The sequence below is a fragment of the Corythoichthys intestinalis genome, chromosome 2, assembly GCF_030265065.1.
Source record: "Corythoichthys intestinalis isolate RoL2023-P3 chromosome 2, ASM3026506v1, whole genome shotgun sequence".
NCBI classification, from domain to species: Eukaryota; Metazoa; Chordata; class Actinopteri; order Syngnathiformes; family Syngnathidae; genus Corythoichthys; species Corythoichthys intestinalis.
Genome location: NC_080396.1, coordinates 63,741,884 through 63,762,313, shown reverse-complemented (window position 1 = coordinate 63,762,313; position 20,430 = coordinate 63,741,884). Strand labels below are relative to the sequence as shown.

Here is a 20,430-nt window from a genome sequence, read left to right as displayed (position 1 = left end):
ATTCAACCAGTGTTGTTTTTGTTAACAATGACGTTAACGAAAATGATAACAATTAATCATTTATACATTTTGGGATCATAATTGAGTAGTTACATGCGGTTTTCCCCCTTCTTTCAGGGTCTCTACCAGGCAGATTATGACTATCACTTGGCTATTAATGGGAGTTCATTTGCTGCCCTCTGTGATCACTTCCCTGAGCATCTACCAAAGGTAATGAAAATGTGTGTTCTCCACTTTTGAAACTTCTCAAATTATAAAAAGTTAGGTATAATATGCTTGTGCAGACAGTTTCTACATGACAATCTTCATGTTATTGTGCAGGTTTTGATGCGAACGACTGTCTTTGCCCGTATGGCACCTGACCAAAAAACACAGCTGGTGAAAGAACTCCAGAACCTGAAGTGAGTACACAAACAGGAATGAATTAATTTTATTCAAATGAACATGATTAATGTTTGTAGTAAGCAAGAAGTGTGGTTTCCAACGTAATTTTAGAGTCTTTTTGTGTATTTGTTAATTCATTTGACATTTCAGAACAAGAATTTTTTTTATTTTTTTTTTTATCATTCAATGCGTCTTCATCATAATGTTTCATGCATGAGAGAGTTATTTGTTTTATACTTTATGTGCCAGCTGATTACCTGGAAACTAATTTAAGGTAGTGCTGGGCCGTATGGTAAAAATCGTCTTTCATGTGACGTCATGGGACATTAAACATAACGATATGACAAATGTGTATATTGTAAAGTATTTGATGAAAAAAATGTATTCATAAATTATCATTTTTCTTTGTTAGTCGTGATACATTCCTAATGTTGCAGTAGTGCCTATATGTGTCACAACTGCATAATTTTCATTATTTCATTCCCTCCCATTGACAATCATAGACATCCAATCCATGTGATTAAACTGCTTGGCAATGGCGCTGGAACATGATCACTAACTGCCAACCCTCTTAGTTCAAATGGATTGGATGTCTATCAAAATCAGTGGAAACCAGGAAGTTAACTTTGATTAACTCACGCACCATATGTTTGGGTTGTGTGTTGATTTATCATAACCCTGGTTTGCTGCTATATTGTAAGGACATCAGAGTGCAGTGTATTTTTTTATAAAAATGGGCGATAGAAGGAATTCATGATGATAATGTACATAATTTTCTATAATTTCGTCTTATCGCCCAGAGTGAGCTGGAATGGGGTTCACTCTTAAAGTCACTGTTCTATTTCTATTACTCAGTTACAGAGTGGGCATGTGTGGAGATGGCGCGAATGACTGCGGTGCCTTAAGAGCCGCTGATGCTGGGGTGTCTCTGTCAGAGGCAGAGGCCTCCATTGCTTCGCCTTTCACCTCCAAAACTGAAAACATCAGCTGTGTACCACTACTCATAAGGTGAACAGTTCAACTATGTGTGCCAGCAAGGTGGTATATAGTGGTTAACTACATCAGGGGATCGGGGATCCTATATTCATTGGAAAATCTTCAGTCCACATTTTAAAAAAAAAATCAAATCTATCAATTCTCATTCTTGTCCTTGCAGAGAAGGTCGATGTTCTCTGGTCACCGCGTTCAGCCTCTTCAGATACATGGCTGTGTACAGCATAATTCAGTTCTGCTCCGTGCTCATCCTATACACAGTAAGTCCGCCAACTGACACTCTGGTCACGAAAAAGCCAAAAACACACAGGGAAAATCCTTGTTGATGTGCTAAAACCCTGTCCAGGTGAGCACCAATCTGGCTGACCTACAGTTCCTGTTCATTGACATCGTGCTGGTGACGTTGCTAGCTATCGTGATGGGCAAAGGCGGCCCCAGTGAGGAACTAAGCCCCAACCGGCCTCCGGCCAATCTGCTGACCTTGTCCGTTTTAGGCAGCCTCTTCATTCACATCAGCGTGATTATCGCGGGACAGCTGGCTGTGCTGTTCATCACGGCCTCACAGGATTGGTCAGTGCAAAGACATCTTCTTGTAGACACCGTTAGTTACCTGCCTCTTTTTGTCATTAAGATTAATTTTCTGTGTAGTGATAACTGTTAATGCATGAGCACCCCAACAGACAAGTTTTTCCAGTTGTGTGATTTTATTCATTTGGGTGTGTGTGTGTGTGTGTGTGTGTGTGTGTGTGTGTGTGTGTGTGTGTGTGTGTGTGTGTGTGTGTGTGTGTGTGTGTGTGTGTGTGTGTGTGCGTGCGTGTTAAGTCAACATTAGAGTTGGAAACGACCTTAATAAGCGCTTGCTTTCAGAGTAAAATGATTTTACTGCATTTAAATGGCCAATGAGACTTGGCCACACCTCTAAACAGCTGACATCAACACACTTCATCGGCCAAAATGTATTGCTATCCTTTCTCAAAGTTCAGTGAAAGTTGACTTATAACTCTACAATGAAGCTACAAGTTGTTCTCCTCGTGAAAATTTATGACCACAGACTGAACTGCTTAATTTCATTAAGAGCTACAAAATGGAGCTAATGGTTTCAAAATAGAGTTGTGAAAATATAAGCCACTGCTTTTTGTTGTTTAAAAATGGGAAGCGATTATTTTCTTTAAGTGTGTAACACTTCACTACATGGCTTACATGCTGACTAAAAGATTAGTGGCATGAATGATTGTAAATAGTTTTATTCATCATTTTAGAAATGGCAGACCTACGCTTTGTGATAAAATGTTTTGGACTTTCACGAAAAATTAAGTGCCGTAATTTTCGGACTATAAGTCGCACCTGAGTATAAGTCGCACCAGCCATAAAATGCCCAACGAAGAGGAAAAAAAAACATATATAAGTTGCACCTGAGTGTAAGTCGCATTTTGGGGGAAAATTTACTTGATAAAATCCAACACATAGAACAGATATGTCATCATGAAAGGCAACTTAAAATAAAAATAAAAATGCAATTGAGCTGGACGTAAATGGAGTTAGTGACATAATTTGCCAGATGACACTTAATGACATGTCTTAAGCATTCAGTAATGCCCATGATACTGTCATGTCTTAATTATGACGGTCTTATGATGCCGCTGCCAAATAAAATGTTAGCTATTAACCCAAATAAATCAACAAATAAGCTGCACTGGCCTATAAGCAGCAGGATTCAAAATGTGGGAAAAAGTAGCGGCTCATAAACCGAAAATTATGGTAAATTGGTCAAATTGCAAATGTTTTGACTTGCAAACTGTGTGACTGGCTAAAATGCTTAATGTTCGCACAATTTAAAATACTGGGGTGACCTTTTCTGATATTTCCAAAGGTTTAGGTGGGATGAGTTGGGATGTTTACATTTACAGTGCTGCTCAAAAGTTTGTGAACCCCCTCAACATTTTGGAATTTTCTATTATTTCAACCTGATTTCCTAATCAATCAATTCAGTAGGTTTTTTTTTGTTTTTTTAACAGTTGTGTTGTCGAGACTAAATTAAAAAGAGTTTTCATCAACTGATGTAGGTGCAAAATTGAACTGTTTGGTCACAACCAAAACCGCCATGTCTGGCGAAAAGTCAACACTGCATACCACCAAAAGAACCTTCTCCCAACAGTGAAGCATGGAGGTGGGAATGTCAAGATCTGGGCTTGCTTTTCATCCTCAGGACCTGGAGAACTCCACATAGTCCAGGGAATCATGAATTCTGAGGAATATTGTCAAATCCTAGAACATAACCTGACGCCATCTGTTTTGAAGTTAAAGCTTGGCAGAAGGTGGATCATGCAACATGATAATGATCCAAAGCATTCCAGCAATACAACCAAGGAATGGCTGAAAAAGAAGAAGATTCGTGTTCTGGACTGGCCCAGTCAAAGTCCTGACCTAAATCCCATTGAAATGCTGTGGCGGGACCTGAAGCGAGCAGTTCATGCCAGACGCCCATCAAACCTCTCTCAACTGACTGCGTTCTGCAAGGAAGAATGGGCAAAAATCCCCCAAAGTAGATGTGAGAGGCTGATTAGTCACTACAGAAACCGTTTGGTTGAGGTAATCTCTGCAAAAGGAGGCGCAATATCCTATTAACTGAAGGGGTTCACATACTTTTGCACACATGATATCTGAGTTTTTCTTAAATCAACCACTTTTGTTAAATAAAGAATGACAATATAACTATTTCTTTAGTTTCAGTCCATTATTTGGAATGTCAGTATTGTGGATTTGGGTATAACTTAACATTTAATAAGGTTATTTTAGTTTTTTTTACAAAAAATCTGACCATCGCTGTGGGGTTCACAAACTTTCGAGCAGCACTGTATTTTGGTAACAATGAATTGTATTTTATTTTTTTGCCACAGTAGGCTTTTGCACATAAAGCATTTTATGTACCTCCTCGGCTCTACGCAATTACTGATTAATATTGCGTGAATAAGAAGATAATAAGTGGATAAAGATCAGTACAATTGTATCAATTTGTTACCGGTTTTGAAGCAACATGTGTTAATCAGACCCTAATAAAGATGAAGATTTAACTCTTTTAGCGCCAAAGCTACAAAATTGCGATAAGAAACATTGCAAATATGTTGCCTCGTGCACTTTGCGCCACGTAAGGAGTAGTTACTGGTATCTGATAAAACCCAAAGGATACCCAACCCTACCATGGATAGATTTGGCAAAGTGTAGAAAATGCCTATCCGGGATTCTTGTCTTATGGTTTTCAATAGAATTGTCCTATAATGACTTTTTAACTGATAACCGATAGCCCAATATTGTCCAACTCCAAAAATCCGATACCGATATATGCAGTCGTGGACTGAACATATTCATTATTTTTCAATCAGTTATTGTTTATTTAAATTTTGCACCATTAATGGAAATGGTCTGCTCACATAACAAATCCCAAGCATCATAGTTTGGAGACATCTAATGGTCAATAAGCATAACTGCTGTGCTAAGCTGTGACCAGTCCTTGTACAAAGGCAGAAGGCTTTTTTACATTCACTTTGAAGGCAACATACATATTGGCTCAAAACCGATAATGAAAAACCGATGTTGATATTATTCAATATCATTTTAAAATGCTTTTATCGGCCAACTCTAGTTTTCAAGGTAATATTTATTTTGTTGTTTTCGTTTCCAGGCTAGCTTTTCTCATTTTTGGTTTTGGTCTTCAATTTGGTGAATTCCTAATTAAATATCCTGTGATTTTTGCCTCAGGTATATTCCCCTCAATTCCACAGTGTTTGGGACTGACAACCTACCCAACATGGAGAACACCTGCGTGTTTTCTTTGTCCGGGTTCCAGTACATATTCATGACAGTGGTGGTCACTAAGAATTACCCTCACAAGAAACCTCTCTACCACAACGGTAAGAGATATTGACACTTTGCTTCAAATGTTATGTTACTAATGTTCAAATAATACCAAGGCAGGCAGTGCAGAAATTACTGAAAGTCCCCTACACGCATGTGCAGTTTGAGTATATGTTAATGTTCCCAATAGAAACCAAAGCCATATCCAATGGACCTATCGCAAAACCATGCCCCCAAATCACGAAAGTCGGACAACTAGCAGTAGAGTAGAGTTGCATAGGAATACTGTGTGGTCGTGACTTAAAGCATCTTTTTTCTAACTTTAAAATAGCAAAAACCAGATGGTTTAATACTCCGAGTGTGGTACCTGTACAGTAATTCCTACACTAGGTACAATGAAAGATTGAGGAAGGATTTTTTTTGCCAAATGCACGCTATGGATAAGGCTCTGTTGTTGATCACATGACAACAACTGAACTTTTCCATTACCTTAAAGTGCTTTTGGCGTGTTTTCCCCGGATAGCTTTTAAGCATTTTGTTTCCTTGTGGTAGCTTTAAAGCAGAGTGTTTATAGACCATACTCACATGACGTCACAACCACGCCTCCGCGCCATGTTGTCCGTCTACTCGTCGGGTTTTAGCATTACCGCTACGTAAATTCCTCCTATTATGGCGTGGTTTTCTGCTCGTTAACATTAATAATCAAAATGGTGAAGGCGTGTGTGGCGGTTGGTTGCAATAACAGAGAAGATAGACGGAGAGACTTGAAGTTCTACCGTATTCCGAGAGACCCGGAGAGGAGAGCGAGATGGACTGCTGCAATTCGACGAGAAAACTGGTCTCCAAACGATTACCACAGACTATGTAGTAGTCATTTTATATCTGGTAAGATGAATTTAATATATATTTAGAGGGTTTAAGGCTGACAACCACAATTAAGATCATTGCGAGGCTAATCGCCGACAACATACAGTTTCAAATTCAAGATGCTTATTTCTTCCACCATCATTACATTTTGAATAATATTTAGCTGGTACAAAGTGAAAGAAGCTGGCCTCGTCTACAGATCATCAGTTAAACAGGTGTGTCCAAACCTTTGCAAAGGGGGCCAGATATGGTGTGGTAAAAATGCGGGGGGCTACCTTGGCTGATTTACGTTGAACAATAGCTATATTTAAACAAATTTTAGCAAGCCCTTCTGTGTGTCACATTTGCTTTATTATTTTTTTTAATTCATAGTTTCAACAGTCTCGTCTTTGTGGCGTTCTCTTTCGACACTCGGGCTCTTGCGAAATACTGCTGCCGTGAAATTAAATTAGCTTCAAGTTGCTATAATTTCTCGCTGCGTATCTTCCCTGCAATGTTGTCGTACATGTCAGCGTGTCTTGTTCGGTAATATTATCGCGTCACATCGAACTCTTTGAAAACAGCGACTGTCTCTTTGCAAATGAGGCAGACACAGTTGTTGCGTGTTTTATTGAAGAAATAGTCCAATATCCACCTATCCTTGAAGCGTCGGCCATCGCAGTCAACTTTTGTTTTTATTGATTGTCGCCATTCTAGAAAATTGGAAGTAAAGGGTCACACGGGGCAATGTTGCTTAGAGTGCTGCTCTTAAAGTTTTTAAAACTTTCGTGAGAATAGGCTGATTTTGTGTGGACAAGATAGTTGTAGATATCAGGGTAGCAGATGTCAGGCAGAGAGGGCGAAGACAGCAGGTCGAAAAATATCGATTTAGGCATCAAATATGGATCTGGCGAATGGATAGACTGAAGCTTTTCCACATAACGCCTTTTATGCAACGCATCCAATGAGTTTACAGCGTCTGAAAGCACCGGGGTTTCCATGAATTGCACTATAAATTGCACGACAAATTGAAACCATTGAGAATACGGATAAACAAAGACTGACAATATGGCGGCCGGATACAGCGACACGTCATTCTATGACGTTGGTGAGTAGGGTCTACAGTATGTTGACCTCATTTGTATAGTATTGAAACCACCCTTATTTGATATTATTACGTTTAAGTATTTTCTTAAGACATTTTTGAATATGTTCTTCCTGTATGCGTCTAAACAAAAAAAGAGGAAAACGTACAGTTTTACTTAGGGTGTCATATTCACAATTGGTAGACATTTCGCCGCTGTCGGATATTTTGGCAGAACAATGGTATTAACAAGGAACATTTGAAACAAACAAAATTCCTCACAACAATAATTTTTTTTTTGTGTAAAAACAATAAGAGCATTGAACTGCTCAAAAGAAGTGAACCCTTTATAAGATAAATAACTTTACAAAGTTCAGCTGCAGTTATTTTATCCAGAGACGGTGAGGGGTTCTCGGAAAAAAATGTGTTCAACATCGACCCACCTGCTGTTAGCCTCATTCGTTTGTTTCACGCTCTCCGCGTAACGTTCTATGGCTGCTTTGCGCCTGCTGCTCACGTCCACGTCACACCGGCAAAGCATGCAGAAACCGTGGAACGAGTCTTAACTGCTTTTGGCGAGGAAAACGTGCTCTTTCGTCCATTCAATGTTAAAAGATGTCCGCTAACACTGTTGTAAAATCTCAGCGAAGAAATGATGTCGTCAGGTAGCCACACGTGAAGCTTTATTTACATTTTATTGAACCAATGATATAGGACGTTTTTAACTGAAGCCACTCTTGGCCAATCGCAGACCAGTTGTGACAACCGTGGGGCGTAGTTGCATCACATAAACTGACCGCGTCCCATTTTCTTTAAAAGCCGGACAAATAGCGACCGGCTAATGGGTTGTGCCGGATGCCAGACACATCATTGAAAAGGCTGAGCATTCGTCCTAAAACCGGACAGGTGGTTACCCTACTGTCACTACACAAATAGAATAAAATATAATATAACTAGGCTGTCAAGACCTCAGCATTAAAAGTCCAAAGTAAACACCATAAACTTTCTATTAAAAAAAAGAAGATGTAATAACGTTTGGTCACGGACGTACACAAAGGAAAGTCTCCTCATGCACACACCTACACAGCTGGCCAAAAGTATTGGCACCCCTGCAATTCTGTAAGATCTCCTCTCTGTAAAGTTACGGACATACCCCTCCACTGCATTCTGCAACCCTCTGTCTGCTTTAGACGAAATTAATTAAAGAAAAGAAAAAAAACCAAGAAGAAGAAGAAGAAAAGAAGAAGAAAAACATTTCATCCAAAAAAAAAAAAAAAAAAAAAAAAAAACAGGTATTGCCAACTGTGGTAGTGCAAATTCAGAAATTTGAACTGCCACCATCCATAAATCATTGGTTCAATCAATCACTGTCACTGAGAGGAATTGACAGAGCCTTGGGTTGATCGAGTTTTACAAGGGGGCAAGGCCTTGCGATAGGTCCACAGTCATGCGGGGGGAAAAAAGGAACCAAACCTCTGGTCGTACCTGACTCATGTCATCCGGGGGTCAAAGGTGACATTTTTGATATGTGTTCTGAAACTGCGCATGCACAAAGGAAGTATTTAGTGCTTGGACATTGCCTTTTTCTAATGCAGTTTTTACAATAGTTTATCTTTATCCTTGCAGTGATTTTCCTGTGTTTACTCCTCATCCTGTTTGCCGTGATGACCTGTCTGGTGTTGTATCCTGGTCAGTTTTTCATGGAGATAATGCAGCTCTACGACTTCTCTGACTTCAATTTCAAGTTACTGATTGTTGCTCTGGCTGCCCTCAATTTCCTCATTTGCTTTATTGTGGAGGTGAGTGTCAACAGTAATGTAGAATTATCGCCATTTTTCAAATTTTCTTCTAGCGTTTGAGGAAGAAATTCTCCACTGGCTACACTGCTGGCCAAAAGTATTGGCACCCCATGCAATTCCGTCAGATAATGCTCAATTTCTCCCAGAAAATGATTTCAATTACAAATGCTTTGGTAGTAATGTCTTCATTTATTTTGCTTGCAATGAAAAAACTCAAAAGAGAATAGAGAGGGAAAAAAAACATGAACAATTTACACAAAACTCCAAAAATGGGCTGGACAAAAATATTGGCACCCTCAGCCTAACTTTGTAGCACAACCTTGAGACAAAATGACTGCGAACAACTGCTTCCGGTATCCATCAATGAGTTTCTTACAATGGTCTGCTCGAATTTTAGACCATTCTTCTTTGGCCAACTGCTCCAGGTGTCTGAGATTTAAAGGGTGCTTTCTCCAAACTGCCATTTCTAGATCTCCCAACAGGTGTTCAATGGGATTCAGGTCTGGACTCATTGCTGGCCACTTTAGCGGTCTTCAGTGCTTTCTTTCAAACCATTTTCTAGTGTTTTTTGAAGTGTGTTTTGGGTCATTATCCTGCTGGAAGACCCATGACCTCTGAGGGAGAGCCAGCTTTCTCACACCGGGCCCTACATTATGCTGCAAAATTTGTTGGTAGTGTTCAGACTTCATAATGCCATGCATACGGTCAAGCAGTCCAGTGCCAGAGGCATCAAAGCAATCCCATAACATCAGGGAACCTCCGCCATGTTTGACGGTGGGGACCATGTTCTTTCTTTGAAGGCCTCATTTTTTCCCTGTAAACTCTACACTATGTTGATGCCTTTTCCCAAAAAAACTCTACTTTAGTCTCATCTGACCAGAGACTATTCTTCCAAAACATTTTTGGCATTCTTGGGTAGGTTTTGGCTAACTCCAGCCTGGCTTTTTTATGTCTCTGGGTCAGAAGTGGGGTCTTCTTGGGTATCCTACCATAGAGTCCCTTTTCATTCAGACACCGACAGACATTACGGGTTGACACTGTTGTACCCTCGGACTGCAGGACAGCTTGAACCTGTATAGATGTTAGTCGAGGTTCTTTATCCACCATCCGCACGATCTTTCGCTGACATCTCTCGTCAATTTTTCTTTTCCGTCCACATCTAGGGAGGTTAGCCAGAGTGCCATGGGCTTTACACTTATTGATGACAATGCGCACGGTGGTCTTTGGAGATGGATTTGTAGCCTTGAGATTGCCCATGCTTCCTCACAATTTTGCTTCTCAAGTCCTCAGACAGTTCTTTGGTCTTCTTTCTTTTCTCCATGCTCAATGTGGTACCCACAAGGGCACAGGTTGAGTCAACTTTGATCCATTTTAACTGGCTGCAAGTGTGATTAAGTTATTGCAATCACCTGTTATGTGCCACAGGTAAGTAACAGGTGCTGTTAATTACACAAATTAGAGAAGCATTACATGATTTTTCAAAGGGTGCCAATACTTTGGTCCGGCCCATTTTTGGAGTTTTGTGTAAAATGATCACGATTTAATTTTTTCCCCCATTTTTGTTTGTGTTTTTAATTGTAAGCAAAATAAATGAAGATATTACTACCAAAGCATTTGTAATTGCAATCATTTTCTGGGAGAAATTGAGCATTATCTGGCAGAATTGCAGGGGTGCCAATACTTTTGGCCAGCAGTGTATGTAGTAAAGCAGAGGTGTCCAAACTGCGGTCCGCTGCCCAGTTTTTATTGGCCTACTACAAAGTACAAAATAATCATTGAATGTGGTCCGCACAAGAAGCTAAAATTGATCTACATTCTGTTGCACTTCTCAGCTTTAATACTAGATGAAGCATCACTTATACACTGCTCACTCATTAGCTGAGGAGTCAAAACCTGACATTGAAGTAAATGTAGGAAACTAATTTTCAGTATTTTGTTTTAGATATAGAAAATGTTATTTTTAAAAAATTGCTCAATTTATCACATTGAAATATCTTTTGATTTTTATATTTTTTTGTTTGCAGATGCTAGTTGATGTTGGTGTCTTGAACTATCTTCGTTGCCTCTGCCGGAAGCGTTTATCCAAGAAAAAGTTCAAACACCTCAACTCCATCCTGTGTGACCGTTCATGGCCCCCCCTCAACCAAATACTGTACCCCTCGGAGCACACAGTCAATGGCATAAACTAGCGAGAAAAATTCTGAAAATTGTCATTTCCACAAACGTTGACACACTACTCATGTTTTTGGCTAACAGCATAACTGCACTGGATATGAAATGGGGAAAAATATGTTTATTGCAAACTGTTTCAATTTTAGGCTATTTATATTTAAATCTGGGGAATGCTGTTGGAGTTTTAACCATGCGTGTATATACATAACTACTTTTAAAGGGACTTCAAGCAATAGGACAAATCACAAATCAAATTATAGCCTTAAATATGGAACTTACAGTATAGTCATCAGAGGATTTAATACCACTCAAAAAATTGGCATCAAATTAAAAGATTAAGTTTGCATTTAACATTTTTAAGTTTCAAATCTAGTGCAGTGATTAGAACAAAATAAAATTTAAATTGTGTCCATGTCTTAGTAGTTATGGACCTGACTGTGGATAAACGATTCAATAAAATGGTGTAATGACTTTTTTTTTGTTGCAAATCAGTTTATTAAATCTATATATTTACAGGCAGTTTGCATTGGCAGAGTTTTCTGCTGCACTATAGCGAGGCGTTCCATTTTTTTTTTTGCTCACATTCTCCGTTGACTTGCACCACCAGGAAGTAAAGAAGCGACGTTGGCAGAGTTGGACTTTTCCGCCGATGGCTTGTACCACAAAATATATGGCTTTCTTGAAGTCTTTGTGAACAAAAACCAACACACGTTGGGGGGGGGGGGGACATAAAACATTCTTTAGCCAACTGGTGACTTGCTGACGTCGACGGATCATGTTTGAATAATCCGATACAGTCATCATTTACAGCAGTGACCTTTTGCACAATAAGCCACGACAACAGTTCAAACAGACAACAGCCACCATATCGGCATAGGTTTTTGCAACAACAAAAAAACAACATGCTGGGTCCATTTTGAAGTGTTTCTCCTGCATGTACTGGAGAAGGCATGGGCAAGCTTTCAAGAAGCAATGCACTATGTACAAAGTAAATTGAGAACCTGATTTCTATCTTTGTTCATGAGTTAAAATACTGCTGACGTTGCTTCCATTTTGTATGTCTAAAAGGCAGAAAAGCTACTAAAAAAGGGACCGTCAAGTCCCACTTGATTTACCCCAGGCATTTCATTAAAAAAAAAAAAAAAATGTGCTAGTTCGAGGAGCAAGGCTGGCAAAATAACAAAACAAAACACACACAAAATGGCTCAAAATAAATGGCAACATGCTCATTAGGAGCACGCTGCTAAAGCTACATTGCAACACCACGAGATGGTAAATTTTGCTTCCTGAAAAAAGATGGCTTTTTTTCATATGGTGTATGTATCACAGGAGCTGTGCTGACAAGTACTCTAAACTCAGGATTTAGGTGAAAATGACCAAGCAGAGAATCCTTTGTAATACTCCAAAAACGGGTTAAAAAAAAAAAAAAAATTAAAAAGTTGGTGAGCCAACGTGACAGATTAAAAAGCACAGCTATAAAGTGACGTCTTGACTATTATTGCTTGCGGATGGGCCTCACTCCGCCTCTTCTTTGGTAGTCTTTGTTTGGAGAGGTGGAGTGAGGTGTTCCTTTAAAGGGATCATCACAGTGGGTCCAGGCTTTCATAGTCACAGTGTCCAAACGGAATTTGGGAGGGGCAAGCGGGAAGAAAGTTAGGAGCCAAATAGTGTAGTCTGCTCACTCCAGGGGCCCCCCAAAAAGCCCCGAGGTCCAATTTATCTGTGCTGTCGGAACCCTTGGGTACCGTCCGGACTGGTTGGCTGTCGGACCGTGTGATTGGTAGATCTGGTGTCCTCTGAAGGCAACGTAGAGTTGGTGCGAGGGGCTCTGGAGGAAAATCATACAACAAGAGCTAATGTTGACGATGTAACTAAGATCAAGAACCAAATTAGAAATTCACGCATTGTAACAACTAAACTTTTTCATCGGTATCAATATTTTTTATGCTGGGTCATCAGCTCACATAAATGCTTAGTCTTTGAGAGTGGGCTGGTCACCACTTAGCACTGTGGCTGTACTTCAGAGTTCCCCCTAACTGCCTCTAAAATGATTGGGATTTGTTAACTGAGGGAAAGACCCAAATCACTCATGTCGCTCAAATAAAAATGAACAAAAAATTGAAAAATAATGAACTACAAACTCCTAACATATAACTACTGCATCGCCAGCAAGAAATAATCACTAAGAAAAATATTAAACACATATATAATGATGATAATAGAAAACTTGTGCAAAAGCCCAGCAAAATACATCTTGGAAATTGTCATTACATTGGTCCTCATGCACTGAAGTTCTCAGTCTGAATGACGGGAATCAGTCAGCAGGGGGTGCTGGTGGGTGTTGGAATGCATGAGGAAATAGAGGCCTGTTTTGGGAGGCAATAAGGAAGGTTTCTAGTCTACCTCAAGAAGTTGGCAAACGGAGTGAACGTTATAACTTCCAAGTTTGAGGCTGAAAGTGTGCATTCGAGTGATGCAATTGGTCTCTAATTGCACTTTGTCTTGTTAAATACTGTACATTTACAATGAAAACTTCAGTATAATCCCCAATCTCATGAATGTTGAAAGAAAAAAAAGTTTCAAATGATTCTCCACCCCCCACACACACACACACACGTTAAGTCCACGACAGCGTATATCTGTATCGGATTTTTGTGTTGGACAACATCGGGTTATCAGTTAAGAAGTCATTACTGGACAACTCTTGAAACAACTGCATCTCATGGCCTTTTGTACAAACATATACTCTATAAATGAGCCTTTCATTTGTGTCAAATTGATAAATCACCTGTCAGCGTTGTTCTTATCCTGGCCCGTCTCCTCCGGACAGGCGCTGCCCAAAATTCTCTTGCGGGCCTCGGCGTACTCCGCCTCGCGCTGCGCCAGTGATTTGACCTGGGGTGTGGGCCTATTCTGGTTCAGGGGCGACCCAAGTGAGCCGTTGTTGGTGGGCCGCTTCAAGATGCGAATCTGAGGCGGAGGTGCTGCCGGTAGAGAATCGTCCTGGATGACCATGGCCATCCTCAGTGGCGAGCGTGAGGAACAATGGTGGTTACTTGACTCTCTGTCGGCAAATTAAACGATGATGAGGGACGTGGTCTCGACAAGGTGAAGTTTCACTCATGGACCAACAAGAAATGCATAAGAAATATCTAAATTGTAATTTCTTAACTCATTAGCTGCCATTGACAGTGATATACAAACTTTTCTTGCTGTAAAAATGCACTGCTTTTACATTAACTAAGCCTGTCGCGATAGCATTTTAGCAGGTGATATATTGTCTCAAATTATTGCCGATATGCGATATTATTGTCTTTTTTTTTTAACCAATTCCACCAGTAGTGACAATACATCCTAATAAATCACCCATTCAAATGCAATACATTGTTATTCTTAAATAAAACAAACTATAATAAAATAATAAATATTAAAACACAATGCAGAGCGAGTCATTTGAAAGCTAGCTAAGTGCAGAATATGAAATAGGTAAGAAACCCAATGCCATTTTTGTTCTCTGCCAATTAGAGCACATCAAAAGTGTATATTTGATCCAAAATGACTGTCATCTTGTCCTGTAACGTGCACGTTAGCAAATTTAAAGACAAATTATTCATCGCCTATCAGATTTTTCATAATGGGTGTCATTTTAAAACTATTTTTAGTGTAGAATCTGTATCTGGGATTAACTCCAGAAATTTTTCATCTACACTTTGAACCTATGCTTTTATTTTGAAATGTTCACTCAAAGTGCGTTTGCTGAGCCACTAACTGTACTAAACTGTTAAAAAAAAAAAAAAAAAATGCACTTCTCTTTTAGTCATGTTAGTAATAGATTTTTTTTCTTTTTTTTTGCATCGTCCACAAATGCTGTTAACCAGCGAGTTTTCATATTTGATGTGTTACTTTTTAACCGCAATTCTGCGTTTTGGTGAAGACTGTCAGTTTACCGGTTTCAAGGTAATGTGGGATGAAAACGTCACGGTTTCAAAACCGCAAAAATTGTCCGTCATACTGTCCCTAAAAGAATAGCTATTTTTTATGTCCCAAAAATGCAGGGAAAATCCCTCGCAATGGCTGGAGGAGGTGAAATTCCTGAACTTTTTCCCCCATCGAAGAAAACAATCATTGGTATGGGAATACTTCCGCTACCAAAAAGTTACAGATGGCCGCAGCTTACAAGAGGTGAGCTACCCGACATGTAAAACATGTTTGCCAAGGGTGGCTGCCAAGGAAGCAAGACCTCCAATATTATTTCGCATTTATACAACTAAAGGTTAGTAAACACTGTCATGAACGCTTCCCACCAGCTATTAGAGTTAACTCCAGCGTCTTTAGGGTGTCTAGCGGTGGTAAAACGTAGCGATTTTTTTTCTCTCTGGCAACTGTCTGTGTTGAGAAAGAGTCTGTGTGTAATGTAAATATGATACGAGACACACAAATGTGCTTTTTATGGAAAATAATTATTTTTGTTCTGATGGTAATAATATTGAGCTGTGGCTGTGGGTTTAGGCTGACCTAAACGACTGCATTTATTTTATTTAGAATACTGGTGCACGATAATTATTGGTCCGATAATAGGAATTATGACGTCATCGCGATAAATCCAATAACATTTATAAAAGGACCGATAATATGTACTGTTCTGGCTTTGCTGTTTACACAATAGTATGGGAAATCAGTTGACCATTTGCGGGGCATTGCTCCCACCTGCTGGTCAGAATAATTCAATGCACCTATTTTTTGTTACAGTAGTTTGGTTCAATCACTTACACATTATGGTGTCCAGTGGTAGCATTGACAGTCGTGAATGCTTTCTGTTACTTTTCCGCGTCGGAAATATATGTAAGTATTTTATGTTTACTATTACATATGGATGTGCAAAATATGTTTACTTCTGTGGTGAAGGGTGATATGTACAGAACTTCATAAGTTGTGTTATAGAAGCCAGCCAATGCTTTAGTAGCACAAGCTAGTGTGCTATGCTACAATATAAAACATATAATAGTTGTGTGTATAAGTATATTGTGCAGTTTGTTGTATATTGAGTATTGAATATGTGTATTTTTCTGTTGTACTTTTACAATATTAAGACGAGTGTCTTCCCATAAAAGCAAAAGACCAAGCCTTGTGGTGTATGGAAGTGCATTCATCTTAGCTGGCTGTCGGGCAGTGCAGAAGTGAAATGCACTGTTTTGTTCATGTTATTATGAAAAATCTGATGAGATCAAAGGCAAATCTATTTTGAATCCACCACTATTTTTTTAAACCTCCAGGTGTTCAAAAACTCAGGTTATATATTTATTATCGGTTATCGATATCGGCTTTGAGGAGCAGGAAGTTATCGATATCGGTTTCAAAAAATGGATATCGTGCACCCCTAATTTAGAATATATATATTTTATTTAACTTAACATTATACTAATGTTCCAATTTGCTAACATGTTTTGAAAAATAAAACTCCTGTTCAGTGGGGGGAAAGTTTTGTTTTTTAATTTTTTTAACCCAGATATGTCAAAGTAACACATTTTAGAGCTTTAGTTGTAAAATCGTGATACCGTGAAACTGATATTTTGGCTTAGGGTTATCATGCCGTCAAAATATACCAGCACATGCCTACTGCCAATGTTTTATAGCAGGCTACAGTGGTTAGTAGCCTACATTTTTTTTCATTAGCTTCAATGTAGTAATGGTAACATTTTACAATGTGTAAAATAGATGTTTCCTTATTTTGTATGTCTGAACCTAAATTCGTGCTGGCCTGCTGATGACCAATAAACATCAGTGAAAGGAACAGGAGGCTCATATGCAATCAGCACGCTCCTGTGCCGAGTGCATGCAGCACACCCAAAGAAGCACACACACAAATGTATGCACGCAACGCCAGCTGCGTTTAATCGAAGCTGGGAAAATTACAACCCTCATTTTTATTTACCGTGCGATAAATTGACTCATTGCATATCACGACAGGCTTAACATTAACCAGACAGAAACTACAATTTACAATACAAATAGGGAAACAGATCGACAACCTTTTGACTGACTGAAACACGAGCATTCAAAGCCAACCCATGACTTGCTGACAAAGTGTTTCAAGATTAGATGAATTGAACAACTATCACCATCAATGGCATGCAATGAGTTGAATACAAAAAGATAGATTGGACGTCTAGCACTGTCAATGGCACTGAACAGAGCATTCAAAGCCAGTTTTCCAGGTTTTGGGGGCATTTATAGGTCACTTCCTGTTGATTTTGGGTTAATGAACAGGAAGTGACCTGGGATCATAGGGAAGTGATCTGTAAATGCTCCAAAATCAACAGCATATGCCGCAGAAATGTCCCAAAATCAACGGGAAGTGAGCAAAAATCAATATGCTTATTGTAGAATGATTTCCTGACCCATTTATCGATAATTGTTGCAACGCCACATTGTGAGATCATCGTCATCATGACCCTTGTATCGCATGTGAGTTTCCCCGACATTCCCACCCCTACTAGTAACTATATTTTTGTTTAGGGATTTAAAAATAAATTACATAGTATACAATCCATTTCAGTTTTGTGCCTTGCATACAAATTCAAGTTTTCTTGAAACAAAATAACTGTACGCCTCAAAATGGAAAGACCTCAATTTTTCATGAGCTTTGCATAATTGAGTCAGGTGAGTCAGATCAACATTTTTCATCATCTCAAATCTCAAACAAGCTTTGAATTACTCAGATTTTGTCGCTAATACAAATTTGAAGCTTTTCTCTAAAACCCTCTCCGATTTTCTGTGTTTTCTCAAGAGTTTATAGTTTGGAGATTTCACCCGCTAATTGTTGTTTGTTCTTGTTGCCCAGCCAACAGCGCATGCCCTGGAACCCACATTGAGATTTTAATGTAATGGGACATCATCTGACCCCTTCAAACAGAAATTATGTGATCTTGTCGCCCAACCAACTGCGCACGCCCTGGAAATATATAGAAAAAACCCACATTAAAATTTTAATGTAATGGGACATCATCTGACCCCTTGAAACAGAGAAATTATGTGAAATAACAATAATGTCTCTACATCCCAAATTCATCAAATTTTTCTTACTTTTCTTTCTGGCTGATTCTTAGCTTCTCCTCTAACCGCTTTTCCATTTCCTGTAGAATGGACATGCAAACATGAATTATTGTAAAGAAAATTGATGGTAGAGAAGAAACAAGGGTGCGGAAGGTATTGAGCAAGTGGGGAGGAAAGCAGGGTTGAGTTACAAGCTATTTATAAATTGGTTACACAGGGGCAGCTGTCAAGTCACGACATGAATTTGCTAAGCTCACCGACTTCATTCAACATAATACGGCAACACCTATGAAACATTTATGTTATTATTGGTTAACAAATGGGTTACGTTTCGCTTAGAATCATGATAGCAAGCTACTTCCGGTTAGGCGCGCCTCCTCGGACCGCGATGATGACGTCATCGGTTGGCGCTAAGCTAACTTTAGGATGCAAACTTGATCGCTAGGGACCGTCGTTAAATGGCCGCTTTGGCCGCTTCTCAATCGCTGCTCGCCAAGGAAACAAACTGTTATGCTAGAGCTATTTTAAAACTTTCAAATGCAACACGTCAACTTTGTCAAAAGTTGGAACAGGGCTGAATAAAACGGCCGACAACGTGTACAGGAGTCGTCTTAATAAGTGAAATGAAGCCTTAGATTTAAGATATAACAAATTTGAAAGTAGAATTGGAAGTGAACGCCTTGAGAGGCGGCGCTACAGCAAAAGGTGAGCCGGCGTCTACGTTCTATTTTTCATGTCAGCCATAGTAGCGTTAGCATTAGCTCGGTCAAAAACGGAAACTGATGTCACCGAACCGGGTTCGCGGGATACACGCTCGGCGTAGAGGTGGGTTCTTCTTGAAATGGCTCGTTGTCGAGCTTATTTGGCTACAGCCGAGCTACGTCGCCAGCCGCTCGGCGTTAGCCCGCTAACTTTGCCCGTGCTAACACGCTAGCACCAGCCACATTGTTGGCCCGCGGGACTCACCGCACACATCGAGTAGTCTCGAAAGCGAGCGCGATTCAAGTCATGGGTGTTCGAATAAGTGCCAGGGTGGTCTCATGTCTCTTTACCCCGTTATCAGCCGCTTCCTCCCAACTTTCCGCCACCTCCTCATCCATGTTTCATGTTGCTGGCGACACGCTGCTCGGCGGCTGCGGCACAGCCGGGTCCGCCTCTCAGCCAACAGGCACGTCACTGTGACGACTTCCCCCACCCCAATCGGCCCCCGCTGCCGACTGGGCTGTTCGTACGGTGTCCTCGGTTTACTACAGTGCCGCGGCCGCGGAGCTCTCCGGGAACGGCGAACACACTGATGAGGTGTTTCCACAATGCTTCACCTGAAAAACTAGTTCAGGGCTCTAATTTCAACGATTGTTTTTCTCACAAGCGGAAAAGTGATAGAAGCGCCACTGAGTGACAGCTTTTAGGCACATGTCGAACCAGATCACCTCTAAAGATGAACTGTTTTTAACTTTTTACATTGATCGCATAGGAACTTTGCATATTAACACTTAAAATACTAAAACTAAGCAATGGTGCCACTATAAATATGCTGGCCTTAACCCAGGGATGTACATTTTTTTCCCTCAGAATGCAAGGGCCAACTTGAAATCTTTCCGCTTTCATTAGTTACACAGAGGACTGGAATCAGGTAAATAAAAGATGGTGTTTTTATTTATTTATTTCAGTCAAGGGCGTAGGTTTGATCTCAACATTGGTAGGGACGATATAACAGCATAACCTGCATGTACACTTTTTGCTGGGGACGGGACATTAATAAGACCATACAGATTGGGTGAACAGGGGTCAGGGATACATATCTCACGAATATGAACCTAATTAATTGATAGGCTAAATGGTCAATGCAAAATAAATCTTGACTTATACTAACTTTCATATGTATTAGTTCAAGTGATACATCGTTCGATTCAACCTTTGTTTTCAAAAACTACTAAAGAAACATTTTGAAAACTTAAAATGTCTGGATTTTTTTTTTTTTTTTCAAATTTAAATTGCAATACTTGAACAGAATTTAAATTATATTAACATATACAGTAATCTCTTAATTATCCAGGAATGCAAAAAATAAACAATTGTCTGAAGACCACTCCACATCGTTTAAATAAATAAATATAGCTGAAAAAACACCTTAGCGTATAACAAAAATGAATAAAAATGGAGCCTTCCTTCAGGTAAAATACAACTGCTTTTGTCCACAAACAACCAAACAACAACAAAAATGAAAGCTCTTTTGGGCTGCTTTAA

The 20,430-nt window shown here is 39.6% G+C and overlaps 2 protein-coding genes across 6 annotated transcripts in view; one reads left to right on the top strand and one right to left on the bottom strand.

Moving 5' to 3' along the window:
• Positions 1–11,605, top strand: part of atp13a2 (ATPase cation transporting 13A2) — a 37,944-nt gene extending 26,339 nt beyond the window's left edge. For 2 of the 3 annotated variants that reach the window (XM_057817072.1, XM_057817065.1), the window contains 8 exons: positions 118–210; positions 322–401; positions 1,240–1,392; positions 1,541–1,637; positions 1,724–1,947; positions 5,134–5,285; positions 8,786–8,958; positions 10,983–11,605. In XM_057817072.1, the coding sequence (XP_057673055.1) occupies positions 118–210; positions 322–401; positions 1,240–1,392; positions 1,541–1,637; positions 1,724–1,947; positions 5,134–5,285; positions 8,786–8,958; positions 10,983–11,147 (1,137 nt within the window). In that variant the 3' untranslated portion in view covers positions 11,148–11,605. The remainder of the gene's footprint in view (positions 1–117; positions 211–321; positions 402–1,239; positions 1,393–1,540; positions 1,638–1,723; positions 1,948–5,133; positions 5,286–8,785; positions 8,959–10,982) is intronic. The other variant, XM_057817081.1, reaches the window with a different exon arrangement.
• On the bottom strand, positions 11,002–19,485 carry szrd1 (SUZ RNA binding domain containing 1). 3 transcript variants are annotated; one of them, XM_057817102.1, is made up of 5 exons: positions 19,236–19,485; positions 18,214–18,263; positions 17,941–18,082; positions 13,919–14,194; positions 11,002–12,958 (listed from the first exon to the last, which is right to left on the bottom strand). In XM_057817102.1, the coding sequence occupies exons 3-5, from the start codon at positions 18,024–18,026 to the stop codon at positions 12,847–12,849; spliced, it is 474 nt and encodes a 157-aa protein (XP_057673085.1). In that variant the 5' UTR covers positions 18,027–18,082; positions 18,214–18,263; positions 19,236–19,485; the 3' UTR covers positions 11,002–12,846. The 3 variants fall into 3 exon arrangements, with proteins under 3 accessions (XP_057673085.1, XP_057673093.1, XP_057673078.1); XM_057817110.1 differs by lacking the exon at positions 17,941–18,082 and having other exon boundaries at positions 11,006–12,958; positions 19,150–19,295; XM_057817095.1 differs by lacking the exon at positions 17,941–18,082 and having other exon boundaries at positions 11,008–12,958; positions 19,236–19,478.
• Between the last annotated feature and the right edge of the window lie 945 nt (positions 19,486–20,430).

Coding starts and splice junctions, on each gene's coding strand:
- szrd1 (XM_057817095.1), bottom strand. CDS start 19,283: ATGGATGAGGAGGTGGCGGAAAGTTGGGAGGAAGCGGCTGATAACGGG. Junction 18,264..19,235: donor AGGAAGCGGCTGATAACGGG/GTAAAGAGACAT, acceptor TCCATTCTACAG/GAAATGGAAAAGCGGTTAGA. Junction 12,959..13,918: donor GATAAGAACAACGCTGACAG/GTGATTTATCAA, acceptor ATTTTCCTCCAG/AGCCCCTCGCACCAACTCTA.